This window comes from Apium graveolens, chromosome 6, assembly GCF_009905375.1.
Source record: "Apium graveolens cultivar Ventura chromosome 6, ASM990537v1, whole genome shotgun sequence".
In the NCBI taxonomy this organism is placed as follows: Eukaryota; Viridiplantae; Streptophyta; class Magnoliopsida; order Apiales; family Apiaceae; genus Apium; species Apium graveolens.
The window spans coordinates 137,594,676-137,616,875 of record NC_133652.1 but is presented as its reverse complement, the minus strand read 5'-3'; the positions used below and the strand labels follow the sequence as shown (position 1 = coordinate 137,616,875).

General features: G+C 35.3%; 1 protein-coding gene across 3 annotated transcripts; it reads left to right on the top strand.

Moving 5' to 3' along the window:
• The first annotated feature begins 5,051 nt into the window (after positions 1 to 5,051).
• On the top strand, positions 5,052 to 20,469 carry LOC141668194 (protein PHOTOPERIOD-INDEPENDENT EARLY FLOWERING 1). Of its 3 annotated transcripts, XM_074474929.1 has the most exons (21): positions 5,052 to 5,282; positions 5,863 to 5,964; positions 6,860 to 6,940; positions 7,251 to 7,358; positions 7,448 to 7,528; positions 7,620 to 7,708; positions 7,836 to 7,978; positions 8,053 to 8,114; positions 9,634 to 9,769; positions 9,910 to 9,954; positions 10,028 to 10,101; positions 10,183 to 10,317; positions 11,368 to 11,406; positions 11,616 to 11,684; positions 11,872 to 11,934; positions 12,006 to 15,090; positions 15,373 to 15,437; positions 15,554 to 15,624; positions 16,566 to 17,325; positions 18,552 to 19,069; positions 19,519 to 20,469. In XM_074474929.1, the coding sequence occupies exons 2-21, from the start codon at positions 5,905 to 5,907 to the stop codon at positions 19,937 to 19,939; spliced, it is 6,105 nt and encodes a 2,034-aa protein (XP_074331030.1). In that variant the 5' UTR covers positions 5,052 to 5,282; positions 5,863 to 5,904; the 3' UTR covers positions 19,940 to 20,469. The 3 variants fall into 3 exon arrangements, with proteins under 3 accessions (XP_074331030.1, XP_074331031.1, XP_074331032.1); XM_074474930.1 differs by lacking the exons at positions 5,052 to 5,282; positions 5,863 to 5,964; positions 6,860 to 6,940; ... (4 more) ...; positions 8,053 to 8,114; positions 9,634 to 9,769 and having other exon boundaries at positions 9,937 to 9,954; positions 10,028 to 10,108; XM_074474931.1 differs by lacking the exons at positions 5,052 to 5,282; positions 5,863 to 5,964; positions 6,860 to 6,940; ... (8 more) ...; positions 10,183 to 10,317; positions 11,368 to 11,406 and having other exon boundaries at positions 11,872 to 11,924.
• The last annotated feature ends 1,731 nt before the right edge of the window (positions 20,470 to 22,200 follow it).

Here is a 22,200-nt window from a genome sequence, read left to right as displayed (position 1 = left end):
TTATATCGAATAATACACGTTTATCGTATTTTAAAATAAATTTTAGAAAAATTTTGACAGCGACTCCTCTGTTTATAAGCCTACCCGTCGAAACACAATCGACGTCCAAATTCACATCAATCACAATTCACAATACAAATCCCAGCACGACTTTCAAAACAACAAATCATTTTTATTTCGAAAAATAGTTTTACGAATCATTTTTTATTTTATTAATTTAAAACTTAGATAAAAATCATCACCGTCCACCATTGACTCACCGAAGTTCATCGTCAACGGCGGTAAAATTTACTGGTACCCGATTAATTTCGGGTTTCCATCGTAAATTCCACCAATTATTTTAAAATATCTGCTCACAATTGAATATATCACAAATATTACTCAAAGTAATTTCCTGCAGAAATTGTAATAAAATTAACATAAAATTCCCGAATTAACAACCTGCAGAATCAAACAGACAAGAACAGTGGCTACACGCGCCACCAGAACAAAACAGAGAGGCCGGAATTCGGCCAAAAACCAAGCGGCACAACACAGTAACGACAACGAGGGAACACATGGGGCAATACACACACAACCACACTCACACCCATATATATTCACGCACACGAGTACAACAGATATATACATACAACCGAACAGAACTACCAGCTCACTGGAAAAAAGGTCGCGGCAACGGCGAACTAAGATTGCCGAGAAGAAGAAGCGGAGAAAGGAGGAGAGGAACGAGAGAAACAAGAGAGAGACGGGTGGCAAGACAGAGAGAGAGAGAGAGAGAGAGAGAGAGAGAGAGAGAGAGAGAGAGAGAGAGAGAGAGAGAGAGATGGGACTGTGTTTGCGAGTATACTGCAACTCAACACGTATCGATTAAGTGGATACGTGTCAATTTCTTTTTTAAGACTTTGACACTTATCCCTGAAATATCCGGGAACCGAAATTTACCTCGAATTATGCGATTTATCGGACTGAATTGCGGTTATAAACCGATAAATTACCAGACAACTTTTAAAATTATTAGAATAATGAAATATTAAGAAAATAAAAAACAATTTAACGAATTAACGTGCGGGTGAATTTAACCCCAAAAATTTCCAAAATAATTTTAAAATTCTCAGAATATTATAAACTTCATAAATATGAGTTTCGTAATTTTCAAAACATTCTGGAATTAAATACTGATTTTACAAGTAAATGTAATCAGAAAATTATTTAAAGATAAATAATTAATGAAATATTGATTTCTAAATTTTATAAAATCCCAAAAATAATTATTGAAATTATTTTTTATGGACATTCCAAATATTTATGAAAATAAAACTGTAATAAAACCACTTTAAAAGTGAACACAAATTAATGCAGCTCAATAATTAATTACGCAAATAAAACTCGTACACCATAAATAACACATAAATAATATTAAACGATATACATCTGTCAAAACCAATACACATACTTTATAAATAATTACTCAATCAATTACACTTTTAAATAATACAAAATATACGAGTCGTTATATCTTGGTTACCACCTCGAATGGATTCGGGATAAACACGAATTGCAGATTTCATGGAGATTTAATAGGAATGAGTTTTGTAAGGACTCTATCAATATTTTATGTGTTTAAATATATTAGAGCTCCTCATATTTGCAAACTCTTTTAAACAAAATCATTGCATATTTTCTGGTAAGTTGTTAACAACGTTTTAATTCAAACAACTTACTTAAAGATTGATATTTAAACATGAACTAAATATATACGTTTCTATATTCAAATCTATCTTATCTTTAGTTTAAACCTATTTTAGACTATCTTAACATTTGAATTAAAACAAATTAACCGTGAGACATGGTCAAGATCGAAAGTTTCTTTTATTTATTCGAAAGTTAACTTGATCTATAAATACTTTTGGGTATACTTTCTACTAAGGTTGATCCACAACGTATACATCATACCATATGAGAAAATACAACTTTACACTCATTGAAAATTCTTTATTTTCAGCTTTTACATATATACGTATATCAATATTTATAAAGTTTATAGTTTCAGTTATAATTTTTCATTATACTTGTATTGTTCAAGGTGTAAATATTTGTTGGTGATATTGAGCTTGGATAACAAGGATCCAGGGAGTTAGATTGCTAGAGAAGGCTATACATATTTGGTATAGGGTTATAGGGCAATTAGCTCAAGTGAATAGTGTTATCAGCAAGTTGCGATCATGAGTAATGGTTAAAGGGAGATATTTTCATGAATCTTGTAATCGTATTATTTTAGAGATTAATAATATATTTTTCTACCAAGTTGGTAAGGGACCGGGACGTAGACTATTAGGCATAGGGGTCGAATCTGGCTAAAATTCTTATGTGCTCTTTATTTGTTGTTATCTTTATTCTTATTTGCTTATCTATTGTTAGCTAGCTAATAAATTTATATATGAACATCACAACAAGATGTCTAACAGTTTGGTAAATACTGGGTAACATTTAAAAATTGGATATAGTTAGGCATAACACTTATTCACCCCCCTCTAGTGTAGAATCTCATATTCTAACTTCTGTGTAAAAGGCTTTACAACGACTCCGACTTTTACATCACACGCAGCCTTTCTTTTTAGATGACGAAGTGCCCAAACCATCTATTCTTGCTTGGACTCCCTTTCTGGTTCAGAATTCAATATGGACTTGTACTTTCTTGGTCCTTTTCAGTTGCTTTTTCTCCTCTTATTGAATCCAGTTTTCTATAGTTGTTCTAGCCTTGGCCTCTTTTTCCTTCTGGATCATTTCCCTGAGTTTTTTCCTTCTTATGTCATCTCGGACATCTTCAGTTGGTCTTTTAAAGCCTTAGCATTTTTGTCAAAAACCGACCCCCTACTGTGTTGAGAATCTTCAGAGTCAACCTGTAGGTCATTTAGTTTGAGCTCGGGGTCAATGCAGTTCTTATTTTGCCGCAGATGCATGGCTGCTTGGATCTGTTAGGGGTCGCTAGGATTGTGCTGACAAGTGCAAATTTGCTTTTTGTCGTTCTAAACATCATTCTTGTTATCACAATCAATCAACAATTTTTGACAAATATCGTAATTACTGTAACTCTAACTTAACCACGATTTGTAATCAGACAATGGATTAAGGCTTTTAACTATATCTACCACACAGGTAATCAACAATTTTTATGGAATATGCAAAGTAGATCTAAAAAGATGAGAACGATATTACTGAAATATGAGTTTCTAAACTCCCGACCGAAGGCAAATGAATGAAAACGACATCACCACAGATCCGAGGTCTGATCCTTCCTTCTAGCGCCAGTGATAACTCCAAACTTCTACCCGGGGTCCTTTCCTTCACTGGTACAGACTTAGACCCAGTGATGCAAGAAGTGGTTTAGCTTTAGGTTCGGCTCCTGCAAAACATAATTAGAAGTGGGTGTCGTCCCCGCGACACCTCCAGTGTGAGAATATGATATGATTTTGGAGAAAAAGGATAAAATATTATTTTTTTTAAATATATAGGTGATGTGTGTGTGGGTGTGTAGAATATGTAACCCCTAAAACACCTTTTTGGGAGCTTTTAATAGGCTTCCAATTAAGGTTAAGAGATTCGTACATTGGTCCTGATCGTTAGAAGGTCCAGGATTCGTGGCACCTGAACGCCCTTGATGGGAAAACGTGTATGGAGTCGTGGAGCCGTTAGTGAATCTGGACTTATTCTTCTTAATATTTTGAAATCATATTTGGGGCTAATTATATTATGACTTATCAATGTTCCTTTATTCGTTTCAAATTCTCTGCAATTTTTCACTTTTTATACAAATACTTGCTCGGAACTACGTCACCACCCGCGTTATTAGTTTTTTTCTTACTGGGCTTTGTTAAAATTTGGGCGGATCAATAATCTTGCTCTTCAATTCTTATTAGTGATTGGCAGTTTAAGAGCATCTTCAACTCAAGGGAGCCATTACCTATATTTGTATCACATATATGGATATAAGGATTGTTGCTAAAAAATCATATCCAAGACTCCAACTCCAAGAGTCCTTACCTGACTGAAAATGTTCCCTGCATTTGAGTAACCAATTTTGCTTCCCTATCTTGATCACTCATCTTCGTGATATCATTTTGAATCGATTTTATCCGTAAATTCAATCTACTAATGATGAAATTTGATGTAAATTAATATTTATTTATTTGCTTCTTTTTTTTTTGAAAAATGTAATTAATATATGATTAATAATATTTTTTTATGAATATTAAAATTAATATTTTTTAAATAAATTAAATTGTATTTTGTAAAATATGGGTACAAGATTAAATTTAAAAAAGATAATTATTTTAAATGGTGTTAAATTAATAAACAGCTAATAAAATAAGAATAAAATAATATTTATGAAGATACAGGAAACATGAAGCAAAACATCTTTTTGGTTTCCTATATTTTAATTAAGTATTATTTTAAAATAATTTAGGGAAGTATTATATGTAATTTCATTGAAGTCGCTCAAACATTTTGCGATGCCAACACAATAATTTTATTATGGGTGTTTATCAAAATCAAAAAATGCATAGTTAATGTGACATCGTAAATGAACATAATGAACATTTATTCGAGCTACCTTTGTATTTATTATAATTATTTTAATTTTCAAAAATTTTAACAAACTAAAAGCAATATATTAGATCTATAATGAAGATGTAATCGGGTGTATATTTATGTGACATGTTATGTTTTCATCACCACATTTTTTTAAGATTTAAATATATTAATATCAAGTTATTTTTAATATTTTAGTCATAAATTTAGGAAAACCAACGATATTAATATTTATTAATTTGATATACACAATTTTTTTTCTAAAGTTTAAATTTTTTAAAAAATAATAATAAAATTTTACAAAATTGTACACAACCTTTAAAATTCCTCCCCTAAAATTAAATATGAGAACATATAATAAATAATACATTTATAATTATCTAAAATCTCAAAATTAAATAAAAACGGTAGTATACAAAATGAAGAAGGGGTTTATTGGGCATGTTGATGATATTTTATATTTTGTTTATGTTTATGTATCTATCTCTTAATCTCTCACAAGTACACACAATAACAAAAGCATACACACCGGCGGCGATTTTATATCTTCAACGGCGATCCACCATCTTTTCCGACGAACACCTAGGGTTCAGATCTATTCTTTGTTAGCTATTTTTTCCAATTACTCACGTCTTTTTCTCTCCTAGCCTTGGATTTTCTTTGTAAAATCACTCCTATCAACTCCACAACAGGTAGAAGTTAGGTTAATTTTGTCTTATCATCTATGTACATGTGTATACATGTGTATACATGTATATTCACACATATTTTTACCTAATTTACAGCTTTTTAGCTTTCGGCTTCATCAATTGTTGAGAAAGAAAGTTTAACAAAAGAGAGATTCATGTATACATACATTTTGTGTTGTTTTTTGTTTTTAATTGGTCGCGAATCGTGATGATGTTAGTGATGTAATTAAGGTTTGTAAAAATTAGTGGTGAACTTGACACATTCGGTGTTGTATACATATTTTGCTTCTTTAATTATGTATGTAAATTTTTATAAATATATATCAAACATTTGTTGGAGATTTTTACTCACATTTGACTTTTGCATTTACATAATCTGTTACATGTCATTTTAAAATAAATAAAAGAATTCATATGCTCCTTGTTTGCTTCCTGCAATTTTTAGTTTCTTATTGTATTTGATCGGTGCAAGATAATTTGTTGTAATTAGTAGTTCCCGTGCATGCTATTGTTTTAATTCGCAGTCTATTTTGTATTGTTTTTGGCAACTGTTTTTAACTAATATCTCTCTTTCATCTTATAGGGTAAAGGCATTTTGATATGAGATAAATATTGTGTGAATATTATGGCCTCGAAAGGTCTAAAGTCTAGATTTGATCACGAGCCCCGCACTAAGCGGCAGAAGGTATGCTTACTGTTATATCTGAATACCTTTTTGTTTGAGATGTACATGCTTGTATCTAGCGTAAACGCATAACTTTATCAAATATTAGGGGAAACTAGAAGCAGTGGATGTTATGGCCGTAGTTCACTATCACAACATCAAGGAAACTCAATATGAGAGTCAACGATCTCAGGATTATTTTGGTAATTTATAAAGAAAAGCTTATGGACTAGATGCCCTTTTGATACCATTCCAGACACTAGAGATCTTCTCACTCTTTACTCTTTATGTTATCGTGAACCTGAAATTAACAAATTTTAAGGCAGTTAGAAGCTTCACCGGGGGGGGGGTTAAGTTTTTAGATTTTCTATATTTGTTTTGCATTTTCATACATGATTTTATGTGTTCTTATTTTGTGGTGCTTTAGCTGGTATCATCTTCTTTATATCTATGATTATTCTTTAGTAGTTCTCAAGGAGTGGAGGTCGAAGAAAGTTCAAAACTGTGCATTGTCGAAGAATGTGCTACGCTTAAAATTTATTTGCCTATGCTGGCTGTTAAATTTAGACATTCAGAACTCATCTCTTCGGAACCCGGCTACCCCTCTTAATTAGGTTGTATTAATATCTATGGGTGTTGGTTCAAATGGTTTAAATCAGCAGTCTTGAGAAGCAAAATATCAGATTGTTCGTCATGCAAATGATATAGTGCCTCCGTGTACTTAATAATTTTCTATTTTTTAAGAAATTCTTCTCCTTGTGTCTTAGTAGATAACAATAATGTTCAAAGCGTATTATTTGTGACAAAAAAAGAGTATTACTTGGACACTCTTGTAGAAGTTGAGTTAAGTTGGTTTAATGCATTCTAATTCTCTTGCTGTTAACTTATATTCTATCGACATTGAATGTTTTTTTAGGCACTTGAACCACCAAAAGCTCCTGGACGCTCCAAAACGCATTGGGATCATGTTCTAGAAGAAATGGTTTGGCTATCGAAGGTAATATACTTTCTGCTATGCTATTACTGATGTTTCTTTTCCCCTTTTTTGTCGATACTCTCTAGATTTCATTCGTACGTTAAGGGATACTGTAAGTAAATTAGCAAAAGGAAAAAGGGATACTGTAAGTGATTGGCGATGGGACATAGACAATGTAGGAAGAACTTTAAGGTTGCTGGTGCCTTCCCTACTTCTGTGACCTAGATTTTTCTTTGGAAAAAGGAACATACATGGTTGTGTCCGTAGGCATAACCTGGAGTCCTGTTGTGTAAAATATTAATGTGAGATGGCGATCTTCATATTATTACAGGATTTTGAGTCGGAGAGAAAATGGAAATTGGCCCTGGCAAAGAAGGTTGCTATAAGAGCCAGCAAAGGCATGTTGGATCAGGCCACACGGGGTGAAAGAAGAGTGAAGGTTGGTCATTTGTTTCACTATTAGGATATGCTTAATGAAATTATTATTCACACACAGAGTACTGAACTTGTAGAATTACAAATCTGTAGGAGGAAGAGCATCGATTGAGAAAAGTTGCCCTCAATATATCCAAGGATGTGAAGAAATTTTGGATCAAGATTGAAAAGCTGGCAAGCCTATATAATGATACCTTTGCTAAACCATAAATTTATAATTTCAGATTCTGAATTAAATCCACCATCAACTCTGTTATTTTTGTAGGTGGTCTATAAGCATCAGCTTGAAGTTGGGGAAAAAAAGAAAAAAGCACAGAATAAACAGCTTGAGTTTCTTTTAGGGCAAACAGAAAGGTATGTTTCTTGTTTATGTAAAATTAATCCCGACATTTCTGTTGGATTAACAGCGAACATGAATTCATCTCCTCCAGTTATGCTCATTTTAAACAGAATAATACTAAAATGTTATTTTGTTTTCTAGATACTCAACAATGTTGGCAGAAAACCTTGTTGCCTCACCACTTCCTTCTGGACCAGGAAATTCTTACTCAAATCACGAACGTTTCAGCATTCAATGCGAAAGAAGCCAAAGTGACGTCAACCACAATGATATGTCAAATATTGGTAGTTAAAATTATTTTTACCAACTGAATACTGATGTGCTTCTAACATCTGACCATAGTTGTTTCGGGTTGCAGAATCAAAGTCAGATCTTGCCGATAATGACGAAGATTATGATGCAGCATCTGAAGGGCAATTGGTGAGTCTTTAATCTTATTTATTATTATAATTGTTATTCCTGTTTGTCTTATATTATTTGAGAATTGGGTGTAGTTGGTAGTTTACTCAAAGTGATTCAAGCCAACTGGTAAAAAAACATAAAGAAAGTTTATGGGAGATGGGGCCAATATAGACTACTTTGGCAAATTTATCATGTAGGAAAGTTTTTTTATTTCGTTAATCATCCTTAGTGTTTGATTTGATTAGGGAATTAGCTTAATTTGATTACATATAAGAATTTACTTTTTGTTATCCATTATAGACTAGTATTTGAAAATTATAATTTGTCGAGTTTAGAAATTCTCTTGCGGATGTTTCAAAATCCACAAAATACCATTATTACAACTTCCCTTTCGCCATTAAGGAGTCTATTCTGTGTTTATGTTCTTCAGAATTCTTCAATTTTAATGAAAAATTACATATGCTAGAAATGAAACTATTGCTGCCAACAATACCACTACCAAAAGTAACAGAAATAATCTGTGCAAGTTCATTACAGTAGACAAGAATAGTGTTTGTAATGTTAAATTAAATATGATGCAAGTTCTAGCACTTGATCTGACTAGCTTAGAACCGCTCAAAGCCGCGTCAGAATGTATTTTTATGGGATTATCTAGCATATGTTAAACACATAATAGACCGAATGCTGAAAATAAATATTGAAAATGGAAGTACCTAAACAGGTACTTTTTTTTTCTAAAATAATATACTTCAACATAAATTTGTAGAATACTGAAGAATAAACACTTGTTTTTTTAAGACTAGCTAAAGCACCCCTTGGCCTTACACCCACAGAGTCACAAACCCCTACACACACTTGATGAAACAAATTTTTTACTGGTTTAAATAGTTAACATTGTAATAGTATGTACAGTTTTAAATCTTATCGAAGTAGGTACTCAAACACAATTAACCAAATTTCAACTACGCTATAAAATCGTGTGGCTCTCTAAAATTTTCTCTTCCTCGTCATTTTTTTAAATAGCTGAACATGAAGCTCTATGGGTTGTATTTGAGATGAAAGAAATGGAGGTTTTATTATTTTTATAAAGAATCAGTTCAGCTTTAAGCATAAAGATGAGTGTATGTCTTATGATATATAGCTTTATTTTCTATTTGAAGCTCCCAGGAATTCACTACTTCCAATTTACAAATATTGTGCCTACTACTTCCAGCAAGCGCTAGTAGGCACACGGGGAATTTCACTCTTACAACACTGGGTCAATGGCCTTTGTTGCAAAAAGAGAGTCAAACCCAAAGTTTTGATTGGTTTACCTTTGCAAACCTGGATTTTCATTTTTAAGATTCAAGGACAAACAAAAAGTTTCGTAATCAATTGCTGGTCTTTATAGTTAGGCGGTCATCAGCCTGTACTTTCTATGCAGTGTATATTTTCCATGTTGCTCTTCTGAGATTAATATTCCGTAAAATTTTATAATTTATAACAGCATGTTTAACATTCATCTAGATTATTTCTTGATATAATGATGCTGCTTTAGGAGGATGATGAACATACTATTGAGGAAGATGAGGCCCTCATAACTGTAGAGGAAAGACAGGAGGAACTTGCAGCCTTGGAAAGTGAAATTGATCTACCTCTTGAAGAGCTACTTCAGCGTTACAGAGTTGAGAAAGGTCAGTGCCACATATTTTGAATGAATTTGCGCCTGAGTATACAAATATCTATTGTTACAAGGATTGACTTTTTACGTTTCCCTGGCCCACATTTTTTTAAACTTATCGACTCCTTTTTGTGATCCACTGAATACTTCCAGAGAGCAGTGGAAACAGCCCAAAAAAGTTACTAGGTGACGGTAAAAGTAAGTAGCAGTTAGTATTATGTTCTTTGCCTTAACTCGGAAGTATTCTAACAAGTAAATTCTGATTCAATAGGTAAAGAAAATGACGTGTCAACTGAATTTAGTATTGAAAGGCGCAGCACCGATGCAGTTTCTGTTCGTCGTTGTGTAAGTTGTATGTGTTTTGTTGATCTCTTTTGAATTCACGTGAAAGCCTAGTGCTCAGTTGTCTTTCTTGGCTCTTTACAGGAAGAAAATAATGGTAGGTTATCAATTTCAGAAAACCATTTAATGAAAGCTGATGTTCTAAAAGCAAGAAATTCAAGTGCAACTGTTGAAGAGCTGGAAAAAAATCACACGGCATATGATTTTAGTGATGAACAGGTGCAAATAAATATACTTGAGATGATTGAATCATAAAAAAATTCCGGTGATACTTTTATTTGATAGCTTTATTTGGTGTTGCAAATTTATTCGTTGCACGTGGAGGTCAATCAATTACTGGAAAACATGCACTTGCATTATCGAAATTGGCATTGGGGTGTTTGTCTTTGGGATACTTGCTTGACATGGGACCATGTCCATGTGACTAATCTTTTTGCTTGTTTCATAGTAGCTCAGCAAGAATATGATTAATTCTTGTTGCTTCGACATGTGCTTTTAAAATGTACAGTTGCATATTATATTTAATCGAAGTCAAATTTAGTAGTAGCCTTAACCTAATTAGCCAATATTCACTGACAGAACTTTATGAATCATAAGATGCAATTGATTTAAAGATGAGATTTAATGAGGATGGTCTGTCTAAGATGCAAATTGACATAATTTGACCAGAATGACCTGATTCGATGCGCGGGATGCAATATACCAGAATACAGTATAATATTACGTGTTGTAATTATTCGATCAGCTGATGTTTATTAAGTATTTTGACTGCACTTGATGAGGCCTACATAGACTTGGATAAACTGTTTGGAGCTGTTGTATAAGTCGAAAATCAAGCAGACTTAATTGGCTTAAATAGCGAGATTGTGATTGGGCCCGTTAGAGGGAAAGAGGAACACAAAAACTAGGGTATTCTGTGTGTTGGTACCAATTTTTTGTGAATCTTGGATGCTTTGGCTACAAAAATTAATATGAGAGACCTGGGGGCAACAGAGAATAGATTCTAAAGAGTAAAGCTGAGATCAGTTTTTCATTTCCTTCAATAATTGGATGCATTTTTTTATATACATACATACACCCATATATGTGTACCTATATATACTTGTGTATACTAAGTGTAATTTATAAATATATGTACGCATGTATCTACTTGTTTGTTAAGAAAATAAAGTGTAACATACACAAAATCTTCTTTTTTAACACCCGGTTACTTTAGACATCAATATTATCTGTCATTTGTTTCATTGATTTCTTCTCATTTCTACATAGGAGGACGATGACTTTGTTTTTGCCAACGGAGATGAAAAGGTATGTAGTGTGACTTTGGAGTCCCTGTAATCATATTCATAATTTTGTTGTCTTTCGAGATTCGCAGTCTCTGCATTAAGTAAACCCTCATCATAGGATCAGCAATCTGCAGCTAATAATTAACTAAACACTAGGTTTCAGCTCCTATTTTTGATGTCATATGCGTGAAAATTTAATTGGAAATTTGTTCGTGCCATGTCTTTTTGCAGGATGATGAGGCGACATTGTCAGAGGAAGAGTGCATAGCAAATACTGAATCGAATAATGCCACAGATGAGGTAGAGAGGACTTATTGGTCTTAAGCTCCTGTCTAACATGCTACCAGATACTGAAGTCTTCATTTACATCATATTTGAACGAACACTAGCATTTACATATGAATCTTGTGTAGAACTCAGATGTAGTTGTTCTTTGTCTATAAAGAAAAATTTGAAGTTGTTATTCATTATGTATTACCTTTTGCAGATCGCATTGTTGCAGAAGGAGAATGAAATTCCTATAGAAGAATTGCTTGCAAGGTATAAAAAGGTATGCTGCAAATGTACTCACTATTGCTTGAGAGCCAAATACATATATTGATATCCCGTATTTCCTGTTAGATTCGAAGTACTGATGATGAGATGGAGGATGATTCTGGGTCTGAGTATGCTGCTTTTGAAAATCTTTCGGACGCTTCAGCAGAGCAAACTACTAATGCAGAACTGCATACTGTTCCTGTGGAAGTAAACGATGAGCCAAATGAACATGATCCAGTTGTGTCTCCTGTTTCTAGAGAACAAGAAGCACAACCAGATCAGAATTGTGATGAAGTAGAGGAGAATGAGAGCAGGATTGCCGATGCAGCTGCTGCTGCAAGATCAGCACAACCAACTGGAAATACATTCTTGACCACCAAAGTTCGTACAAAGCACCCTTTCCTCCTGAAGTTCTCTCTTCGTGAGTATCAACATATTGGCTTGGACTGGCTGGTGACAATGTATGAGAAGAGACTAAATGGGATTTTAGCTGATGAAATGGGGCTTGGGAAGACAATAATGACTATTGCTCTGCTTGCTCACCTAGCATGTGAAAAAGGAATATGGGGTCCCCATCTTATAGTTGTTCCAACAAGTGTAATGCTGAATTGGGAAACTGAGTTTCTCAAATGGTGTCCTGCTTTTAAGATACTAACTTATTTTGGATGTGCAAAAGAACGGAAAATAAAAAGACAAGGGTGGCTGAAGCCAAATTCCTTCCATGTATGTATAACGACTTACCGACTAGTTATCCAAGATTCTAAAGTCTTTAAGAGGAAGAAGTGGAAATACTTGATTTTGGATGAAGCTCATTTAATAAAAAACTGGAAATCTCAGAGGTGGCAAACTCTTCTGAATTTCAATACAAAGCGGCGAATCCTTTTAACAGGAACTCCTTTGCAGAATGATTTAATGGAACTATGGTCGCTTATGCATTTCTTGATGCCTCACATATTTCAGTCTCATCAAGAATTTAAAGACTGGTTCAGCAATCCAATATCAGGAATGGTTGATGGTCAAGAAAAGGTAAACAAAGAAGTTGTTGATAGGTTGCACAACGTTCTCCGCCCCTTTATTCTCCGTCGATTAAAAAGGGATGTGGAGAAGCAACTACCAATGAAACATGAACATGTTATATATTGCAGACTCTCAAGGAGACAGCGGAACTTGTATGAAGATTATATTGCTAGCTCAGAGACCCAAGCAACTCTGGCGAGCTCCAATTTCTTTGGAATGATCAGTGTTATCATGCAACTTCGCAAAGTCTGCAATCATCCTGATCTTTTTGAAGGTCGTCCAATTGTCAGTTCATTTGATATGAATGCCATTGACACCCAACTGAGTTCTTCTGTTTGCTCAATCTTTACAAGTAGCCCATTTTCTGAAGTTGATCTCAGTGGGTTGGGATTATTATTTACTCATCTAGACTTTCATATGAACTCTTGGGAGAGTGATGAAGTTCAAGCTATTGCCACCCCTTCAAGCTTAATAGAGGGACGGGCCAGCCTGGGAAATCTTGAGGAAATAACTTTTAGGTCCAAGCATATGAAGAAGCCAGTTGGATTAAACATTTTTGAAGAAATTCAACAAGCTCTCTTGGAGGAGAGAATCAAAGAAGCAAAGGAACGGTCAAAAGCTATTTCATGGTGGAATTCCTTGCGATGCAGGAAGAAACCTATTTATTCGACGGATCTGCGAGAACTTGTAACAATCAGAAACCCTCTCTTCGGCATTGACAGAACTGAGGGGACAACGTTTTCCTACTTGAACTCTTCTGTGCTTGCTAACATTATTTTGTCTCCAGTTAAACGGTTCCATAAAATGGTTGATCAGGTTGAGAGTTTTATGTTTGCGATTCCTGCAGCACGGGCCCCAGCCCCTATTTGTTGGTGCAGCAGTACAACTGGAAGTTCTCTTTTTATGCAACCAGGATATAAGGAGAGATGTGCTGAACTCTTGTCACCCCTTCTGACACCTATCCGGCCTGCAATTGTCAGGAGGCAAGTTTATTTCCCTGATAGAAGACTAATTCAATTCGACTGTGGTAAGCTGCAAGAACTTTCCATTTTGTTGAGGAGACTAAAATCAGAAGGTCACAGAGCACTGATTTTTACACAAATGACTAAAATGTTGGATGTCCTAGAGGCCTTTATAAGCTTATATGGCTACACCTACATGCGCTTGGATGGCTCCACTCAACCGGAGGAGAGGCAAACATTAATGCAGCGGTTTAACACAAATCCAAAGTATTTTCTCTTTATATTGTCAACACGAAGTGGTGGTGTTGGTGTCAATTTAGTCGGGGCAGATACAGTTATCTTTTATGATAGTGATTGGAATCCTGCTATGGATCAACAGGCTCAAGATCGGTGCCACCGTATAGGACAGACACGTGAAGTACATATTTATCGGTTAATCAGCGAGAGCACTATTGAAGAAAATATTTTAAAGAAAGCGAATCAGAAGCGTGCTCTTGATGACTTGGTCATACAGAGTGGAGGCTACAACACAGATTTTTTTAAGAAACTAGATCCAATGGATTTGTTTTCTGGTCATAGAACAATTCCCTCAAAGCATGTGCAGGTGGAGGATCTGAGTGATGACAAGATCCAAGTCTCATTATCTAATGCAGATGTTGATGCTGCATTAAAGAATGCTGAAGACGAAGCAGACTACATGGCTCTGAAGAAAGTTGAGCAGGAAGAGGCTGTGGAGAATCAGGAATTTACTGAGGAAGCTGTTGGGAGGTTGGAGGATGATGAAATTGTGAATGAGGAGGAGGGTCTTTTGTCAGCTGGTAACACTGGTTTGGCTTCAACATCTAATAGAGAAAATCATGAAACAATTGCTGCAAGTGATTTGATTGCAGAGGGAGCTGTTACCCTGGTTAGTCAAGAAGATGATGTCGACATGCTAGCTGATGTTAAACAAATGGCTGCTGCTGCTGCAGCAGCAGGGCAGGAAATATTATCTTTTGAGAGTCAGCTGCGGCCGATTGACCGGTATGCAGTACGTTTTCTGGAGTTATGGGACCCTGTCATAGACAAGGCAGCTGTGGAATCACAAGTTAGGTTTGAGGAAACTGAATGGGAACTTGATCGCATTGAGAAGTTGAAGGAGGACATGGAAGCTGAGATCGATGATGATGAGGAACCTTTTGTATATGAACGTAAGGATCCTATCTATTGAACTTTTTAGTTAAATTAATATAGCCAACTTAGAGCTTATTTGGCACTGTCAAAACACTTGCGACATATGGAAAAAGTTTTTTTAACTATTAGTTATGTCCTACTTTAAAGCAGTTTAACGAGAACTTATTAGCTACCATATTTGTGATACTATGCTTTAAAGTGTGTAAGAAAGATATTGTAAGGCATACTGTACAGAATTAAGAGTACTGCTTAAAAACATTTATCAGATTTTTATTATCACAATATTCTTGTCTTGTCAGAATGGGATGCTGAGTTTGCAACTGAAGTTTACAAGCAGCAAGTTGAAGCCTTGGCCAAACATCAGGTTTGTACATGATTTTTCCTTGTATATCCTTCTGGGATATGGGGAAAATTTGTGAAAGATAGATTGCTTATCATGTTATTCTTAATAACTTTAGCACTCAACTAATTTTTTTGTAGTTAATGGAAGAATTGGAATTGGAAGCTAAAGAGAAGGAGCGTGCAGATCAAGAATATTCTGACTCTATGCAGTAAGACACTACCTGGGATATTTTCTGATTTGATATCTTATGATGTATTTTCTATAGTCTTTGGCTGCATTTTTTTTATTTTTTGTGCCCTAATTTATGTGGTAGTGTTGGTCTGTATACTGGACTAATTATTATAGCTATTTCACTGATTATCAAATGCTTCATTATGAAATGTGAGGTACAATTGCTATCACAACATATTTTCACTATATTAATTCACACAACTGCATTATATTGTGAAGACTGGGCCATGTCTACATGGATCTGGTGACCACTTCTATCCTAAGAGGCCCTTCCTAATAAATATACACGTGTGTGTGTGTGTGTTTGATGTCTCTGCATGTACAGTTCTACCTGTATACTTTTTCTAGCTCATATTGGAGCCTTGTCTATATTTTTTTTGTCCATGAGCATTGATTTTTTCCCTTGCCAATCCAACCGTCCAATTTAAAAGATCATCCGGAACTAAGAGTGTATATAGACTTTATATTTTTTTGTGTCATTTGTAGCACTAAATTGTGTAATAATGACAGATTATAAAAATTGTGTTACACAGCTCAGATTTTGAAATGTATACAAACCTCCCCATCTGTTTTTGATTCTTGAAAATTGTGATGCAACCACGAAAATGGTGGCCACAAGGTAACAATGGTAGCAAGCAAAACACCTATCTGTTTTTTTTGTTTGTTAGTAAACTGGAGAGTTGCTGTCAAGACACTATCATCTGTTTATTAAGTACAAATACTTCTGGAACATGTAATATGCACTGGAGTTCTCTAAATTGTACACTTGCTATGTACAGAAATAACTTGGCCAAGGCACGTAACTTCGTGTACACCCGCATACACCCGCACACATACATAAATGTAATGTGTAGTTATGACACCACAAGCAATTTTTGTCTTTCTATGACTGAATAAACAGTGCTACTGTATCTGCAGGAATGATTATGTTGTTACTCCTAAACCCAAGTCAAAAAAGAAGAAGAAGAAAACCAAGTTTAAGTCTCTGAAGAAAGGACCACTGGCGTCTGAAACAAGAGCTGTTAAGGAAGAATCACCTGTAGAACATGTTTCTGAGCCAATGTCTGTAGATGAGGACGACGATCCTGAATTTATTACCTCTTCAGACAGGATGCCAGCACCTACCAATGTGGAAAAGAAGCGTAAAGCAGCACCAAGCAGTAATACCTCGAAGAAGGCCAAGAAGGCAAAGAAGACCCCTGCAGATATTTCTCCATCAACTTTGGATTTTAATCTGTTCAGTAAGCAGCAGGATGAACCAAAAGATGCTAGTCATGATCTTGAACAGAAGCCAATAAGCAGGACCAAGATGGGAGGGAAAATCTCTATTACATCGATGCCTGTGAAGCGAATTCTGACCATAAGACCGGAGAAAATGAAAAAGAAGGGAAGTATGTGGTCTAAAGATTGCTTCCCTTCTCCAGATTCTTGGATGCCAGCTGAAGATGCAATACTATGTGCTATTGTACATGAATATGGCCCACACTGGAGCTTGGTCAGTGATGTTTTGTATGGGATTGCTGCTGGTGGGTATTACAGGGGAATATTTAGACATCCTGTCCATTGTTGTGAAAGGTTTAGAGAACTTTTCCAAAGATATATTTTATCATCAACGGAAATCCAGAATGACAAGCTAAATAATGCAGGGTCAGGGAAGGCTCTTCTTAAAGTAACAGAGGTACGCTTCATTACATACAAAGTATTTTCAATGGGTAGTATGAATAAGAAAAAGGGATAAAGAATCTAATAAGATGCCACGTCCAAGTTTAGCCAAGGCTACATAGTAAAACAATGTAGTCTGCTGTTCATTGTCATGGTAACATAGTCCTTTCTTAGTTTCTTAGCTCTTAATATTGATGTTAAATGAAATCTTGCCGAATGAGCTAAGCAGAGAAGTGAGAAACTGAAGTACCAGTATTGTATGCTTTATTTAACTGAAAAAGTAATGAAACCGAAGAAGAAAATTCTAGATAAAAGGTATATACTAGTAATATATTATAGTTTACAGTTTACTCATTTCTGTTTGTATAGACTATACTCTAGATTAAAGCCAAAATGGAGATACTCTGTTGGTCACCCATAATTTGAGCTTAATAATAAGATTAAGTTAGCTCTGACAATAATGTCCAGCCCTTTTACTATATTGTTTTTGAATTGTATTCTTTTATTACCTTAAGAATTGAGCTAAAATAGAAGATGGACTTGTAAAATCTTGGTCGGTTGACAGTAATTTGGGCATAATAATAATATTTTGATATAAATTATTTTGTGTTTACCAAGACCCATGCTTTGTGTTATCCTTTTGAAGCTTCTACCAATAATACAACACAATACAACTATGTAATTTGAAAACAGTTGTTCTTACTGTGTACTGTGGGTAGAAAATATCTGAAGTATGAACCAAGTTTGAGCATTGCATAACAGTATAATATTTGAAATTTAAGTATAACATTACTCATCAATTGGTTAAACATGCCCGGGGACGGTTTCTGGGGTGTTTGGCTCAGACTCATTATGAGAGTTAAGTCCGCGTAGAAGGGGATTGTAGTCTGTTTTTTGAACACATCATTTCTAGCAATTCTGTTTATGTGAAAAACCTTGTATCTGTGTAAAGGAGAAGCATAGTACTTGTTGAATGCACAAAAATCTACAATGGATGACCAGAATATTTTAGGTTTACTTGCACATTAAGAATACATCTCTTTCAGCAGCTATGTAGTATATTTGGTTTACTCACAAGTCACAAGTCACGGCTATAATCCCGCCACACCCAGCTTTTGGATGAAAAATATCTGAATGATAGTGTTAATCTCCTTCACCTTTTATTGATGTTATGTTCTTTTTTGTTCCTGTTTTTAATCTGTTGAATTCTACATTCTGAAAAAAAATTCTCGTGTATGATAGGATAATGTCCGCTTATTGTTGGGTGCTGTTTCTGAGCTTCCAGATAATGAGCCTCTTATTCAAAAGCACTTTTTTGTGCTGCTTTCTTCTGTCTGGAGAACGTCATCTGGGCGCTACAAAAAACACTGCAACTCAAATTCTCAGTCTAGCCTTTACCCTGGTGTAAGGTTCCTCATGGGGAATCATATATCTAAACCTGACACAGCAGGGACATCTTCCAAAATGAACTTTGCAAATCTAAGCACGAGTAGAAAATTAGTAGCAGCTGCCCTGCATGATGCAGATGTTACATCACGGCATGATAGAGTTGCCACCCTCAGCTCTAGGGGTGAAGATTGTAGTGTTGCAGATCAGCTGGTGATTTCGCTTGAACTTCCAAATGGCGGGAATGGTGACCCGGTTCTGTTGCCATCCATTGTAAACGTGGCAATATGTGGCCCTGGACCATCTCCGTCAACATGCACAGATGCTGGTGGTAATAAGATTAGATCTTCTGTTGTGGCAGAAAACAGATTTAGGTATGAACTCTGTAACCTGCTTACAATTCTCACAGAAGGTAGTTTTGTTTTTAAATTAAGATTTAGTTCAGTAGAACTCCCACAGTTTGTCCAATTATGTTCTCGGGTAGCTTCAATAAAGGCTATTAAGGTAAGTTGACGAGTCAAACAACATATTCCCTCCATCCGACTTCCCTCCAAAGTCGGACCATTTTATTTCTGGGTGTTCTGCGAGCGGATGTCTGCATCCTTGACTTACGTTAAACTTAGTATCCCCTCGGTTTAATTTCTCTTTAAACCCAACAAATGTGTGAATAATGTTTAGTGATCAAAATTTAATATAGTCATCATCAGGTTAACATGTTGTTTAGAGGCTGCATATGTTTTCTCCACTACCTGTATATGATGGATTTTTTTGGCAAGTCTTGTGTCATTCTCATGTGTGTGTGATACCTATTACTCTTATTTAGGACCGCTTCTGGATCTAGAGATGAAGATTGTATGGCGCCAATTTCATTGTTTTCCTCATCAGTTGATGTGGAGTCACGGATGCCTGTGAAATCACAATCCTTGGGAAAACACAAGCTGCCTATCTCTGAGTCGGTAAAGTCTGCCAAGTCAAAAGTGAGGAAGACTATCACAGAATCCAGTGACGCTCATTGTGCTGTTGATCCAGGTTTCCGACAAATAATGGTGGCACCAAGGGTTACTGATTCCAGTAGTCCAAATGCTGCAACTACTAATTATGAAAGTAGTTCAACCTTTGACATTGAAGACTTTTTAACATTGGATTTGGCAAGTTCTGAAATGTCCACGCATTATTATGATCCTGGTTTAACTTCAGGTTTAGAAGATTATTCATCATTTACGGACTTTACAGACATTGGGTAAGAATGCATTTTGATTTCTTGATACAGCTATTTAATTGCTGTGCTAACTGGTTGGTGTCTCGGGAATTGATCTACCAACTGATGAATACATTCCTGCTACCTCCTTCGGGTTCTCTGATGCGCAGTCAGGTGGGAGGGTCTTCCGATTGGACGATAAATTTTTAAGCTGGAAGATTTTGCATGTTATAGGAAGGGCTGAAAAATGTAGCTTCAAGCTGAGTTACAAACAATTGCACATAGAATGTAACCTTAAAGTTGTCTCAAAATAGCCCTTCTTTGTAGTTTTAGTGATTTAGTTGCAGTAAGGTATGTGTCACCAGAAATGTATTTATATATTTATTTTACGGGGAGAGGAAGAGAAGGGAACAGAGGGTTGAGGGACTGGTTGGTTGTTGACAGAGGGCAGTAGTTCAGGAATTTCTAATCAATAGAAAATTTTCAAGGAATTGTTAGATTGTGACAAAGTAAAAATAGAAATCAATATAGGTCAGCTCTTAACCTATTATCAATATAGGTCATTCCTCACCTCTACATTATTTTCATTATATAGATCATTTTGCATAATGTATTTATATTTTTCTTTGAAAATTTTGGCTAGAAATAGCAATGTTGTACAAGAGTTCAGGGACAAACCCTGGTAACAGCTTTTAGTCGGTCCTATTTCCGAAGGGCAGTTGACAACTGAATCCGAGTTTTCTCATAGTTTTAAAAGAAGTCTAGGTTTGAAGTTGTTCATGAGTACTGGCTTTGAGTTTTTCGGCCATCTGCCTCGGGATTAGTTAGGATACAAATAAGTCCAAAACTATAGTGTGCACAAAGCCTTGGATTCTATTCACATTTAATTGCAGGATGATGGCACAATGGCTATAATATAATAATAGACACTTAAAATACTCATGTAATTTTTTTTTTGATACACAATGCAGCATTCAGTTATTTGTCATTAACTGACCTTAATTTTAAAGGGATAAAGTTGGAAAAACACATTCAAATAACTAATTTGTTACCTAATACTGTTTCTATAAAAGTATTATATTTGACATGCATAACCAGATCATAAATAAAACGAACAATATTGCGAGTATTGTGGGTTTCCATCGTTGACTAGCATAGCAAGAACCGACGGGGAGGAAGAGAATAATTAAGGCCGTGATAAATCTACCAAATAGAAAAAAAAGGCAAGACTTGTTTGAGGGGAGAAAATTGGCTATCTATTCTTGACATTGCATTGAGAAGCTTTTTTTTTGGATGAATGAGAGTTTCGGAGAAGGTGCAAAATGTGAAACTGATTGATGAAGCTCATTGTTGTGACAACCCGGGTCAAATCTTGAGTCTTTTTCGAAAATCGGGTTAAATTCCGATTCCGAGTCCGAAATAAACTGAAGCATACTATCCCGAGTGCAGCTAACTTTGATTACGACAAGCCCACTACACGCCCCCAAAAGATCATGATTTGTTGGTGCACATAGTAATAGTAGTACTTTGCCTTATAAACTGAGTAGAAGTCCCAAATCTCCTCGATGTGGGACTGGGGTGTTACAAACTCCCCAACTTAAACTCTTGACGTCCTCGTCAGGCCAGATTCGTGTCCCCACCTCCGGCAACTTGAAACATAAAGTTTTCGAAAGTCGGCTCTGATACCATATGTGACAACCCGAGTTAAATCCCGAGCTTTTTTCGAAAACCGGGTCAAGTCCTGATTCCGAATCCGAAATAAGCTGAAGCATACTATTCCGAGTGCAGCCAACTTGGATTACGACAAGCTCACCACAGTCCCCCAAAAAATCATGATTTGTTGGTGCATATAGGAATAGTATTTTGTCTTATAAACTGAATATAAGTCCCAAATCTCCTCGATGTGGGACTGGGGTGTTACAATACTCCTGGACTCAAAACTTTAGCTCATGTCAAGGATTGCGAGATGCTTATGGACAAATTGACTCCGCCAAAATGTACTTGATTTTTTTTTTAATTTTGTTCATTAGCCATTGTATTATGCGCGAAACAATAACCACCACCATATTTTTATTGTAACCTTATGGCCGTTTCATAATTTGTAGGGGCCAAGAAGAAACCGAAAAATCGGGCCCTAATTTTTTCTTTTATTATATAATATAACATAATAAAATATGATAAAGTTGTATTTTATTTAAATCACTTAAATCTTAAATTTTAGATCACTTGTCCTAATTTTTTTCTTTTATTATATAATATAACATAATAAAATATGATAAAGTTGTATTTTATTTAAATCACTTAAAT

Excerpts from the sequence above, each read along its gene's own strand:
- LOC141668194 (XM_074474929.1), top strand. The coding sequence starts at position 5,905 with ATGGCCTCGAAAGGTCTAAAGTCTAGATTTGATCACGAGCCCCGCACT. Across the intron at positions 7,979-8,052 it reads CAATGATATGTCAAATATTG|AATCAAAGTCAGATCTTGCC; the intron begins GTAGTTAAAATT and ends TTCGGGTTGCAG. Across the intron at positions 10,102-10,182 it reads CAGTTTCTGTTCGTCGTTGT|GAAGAAAATAATGGTAGGTT; the intron begins GTAAGTTGTATG and ends GGCTCTTTACAG.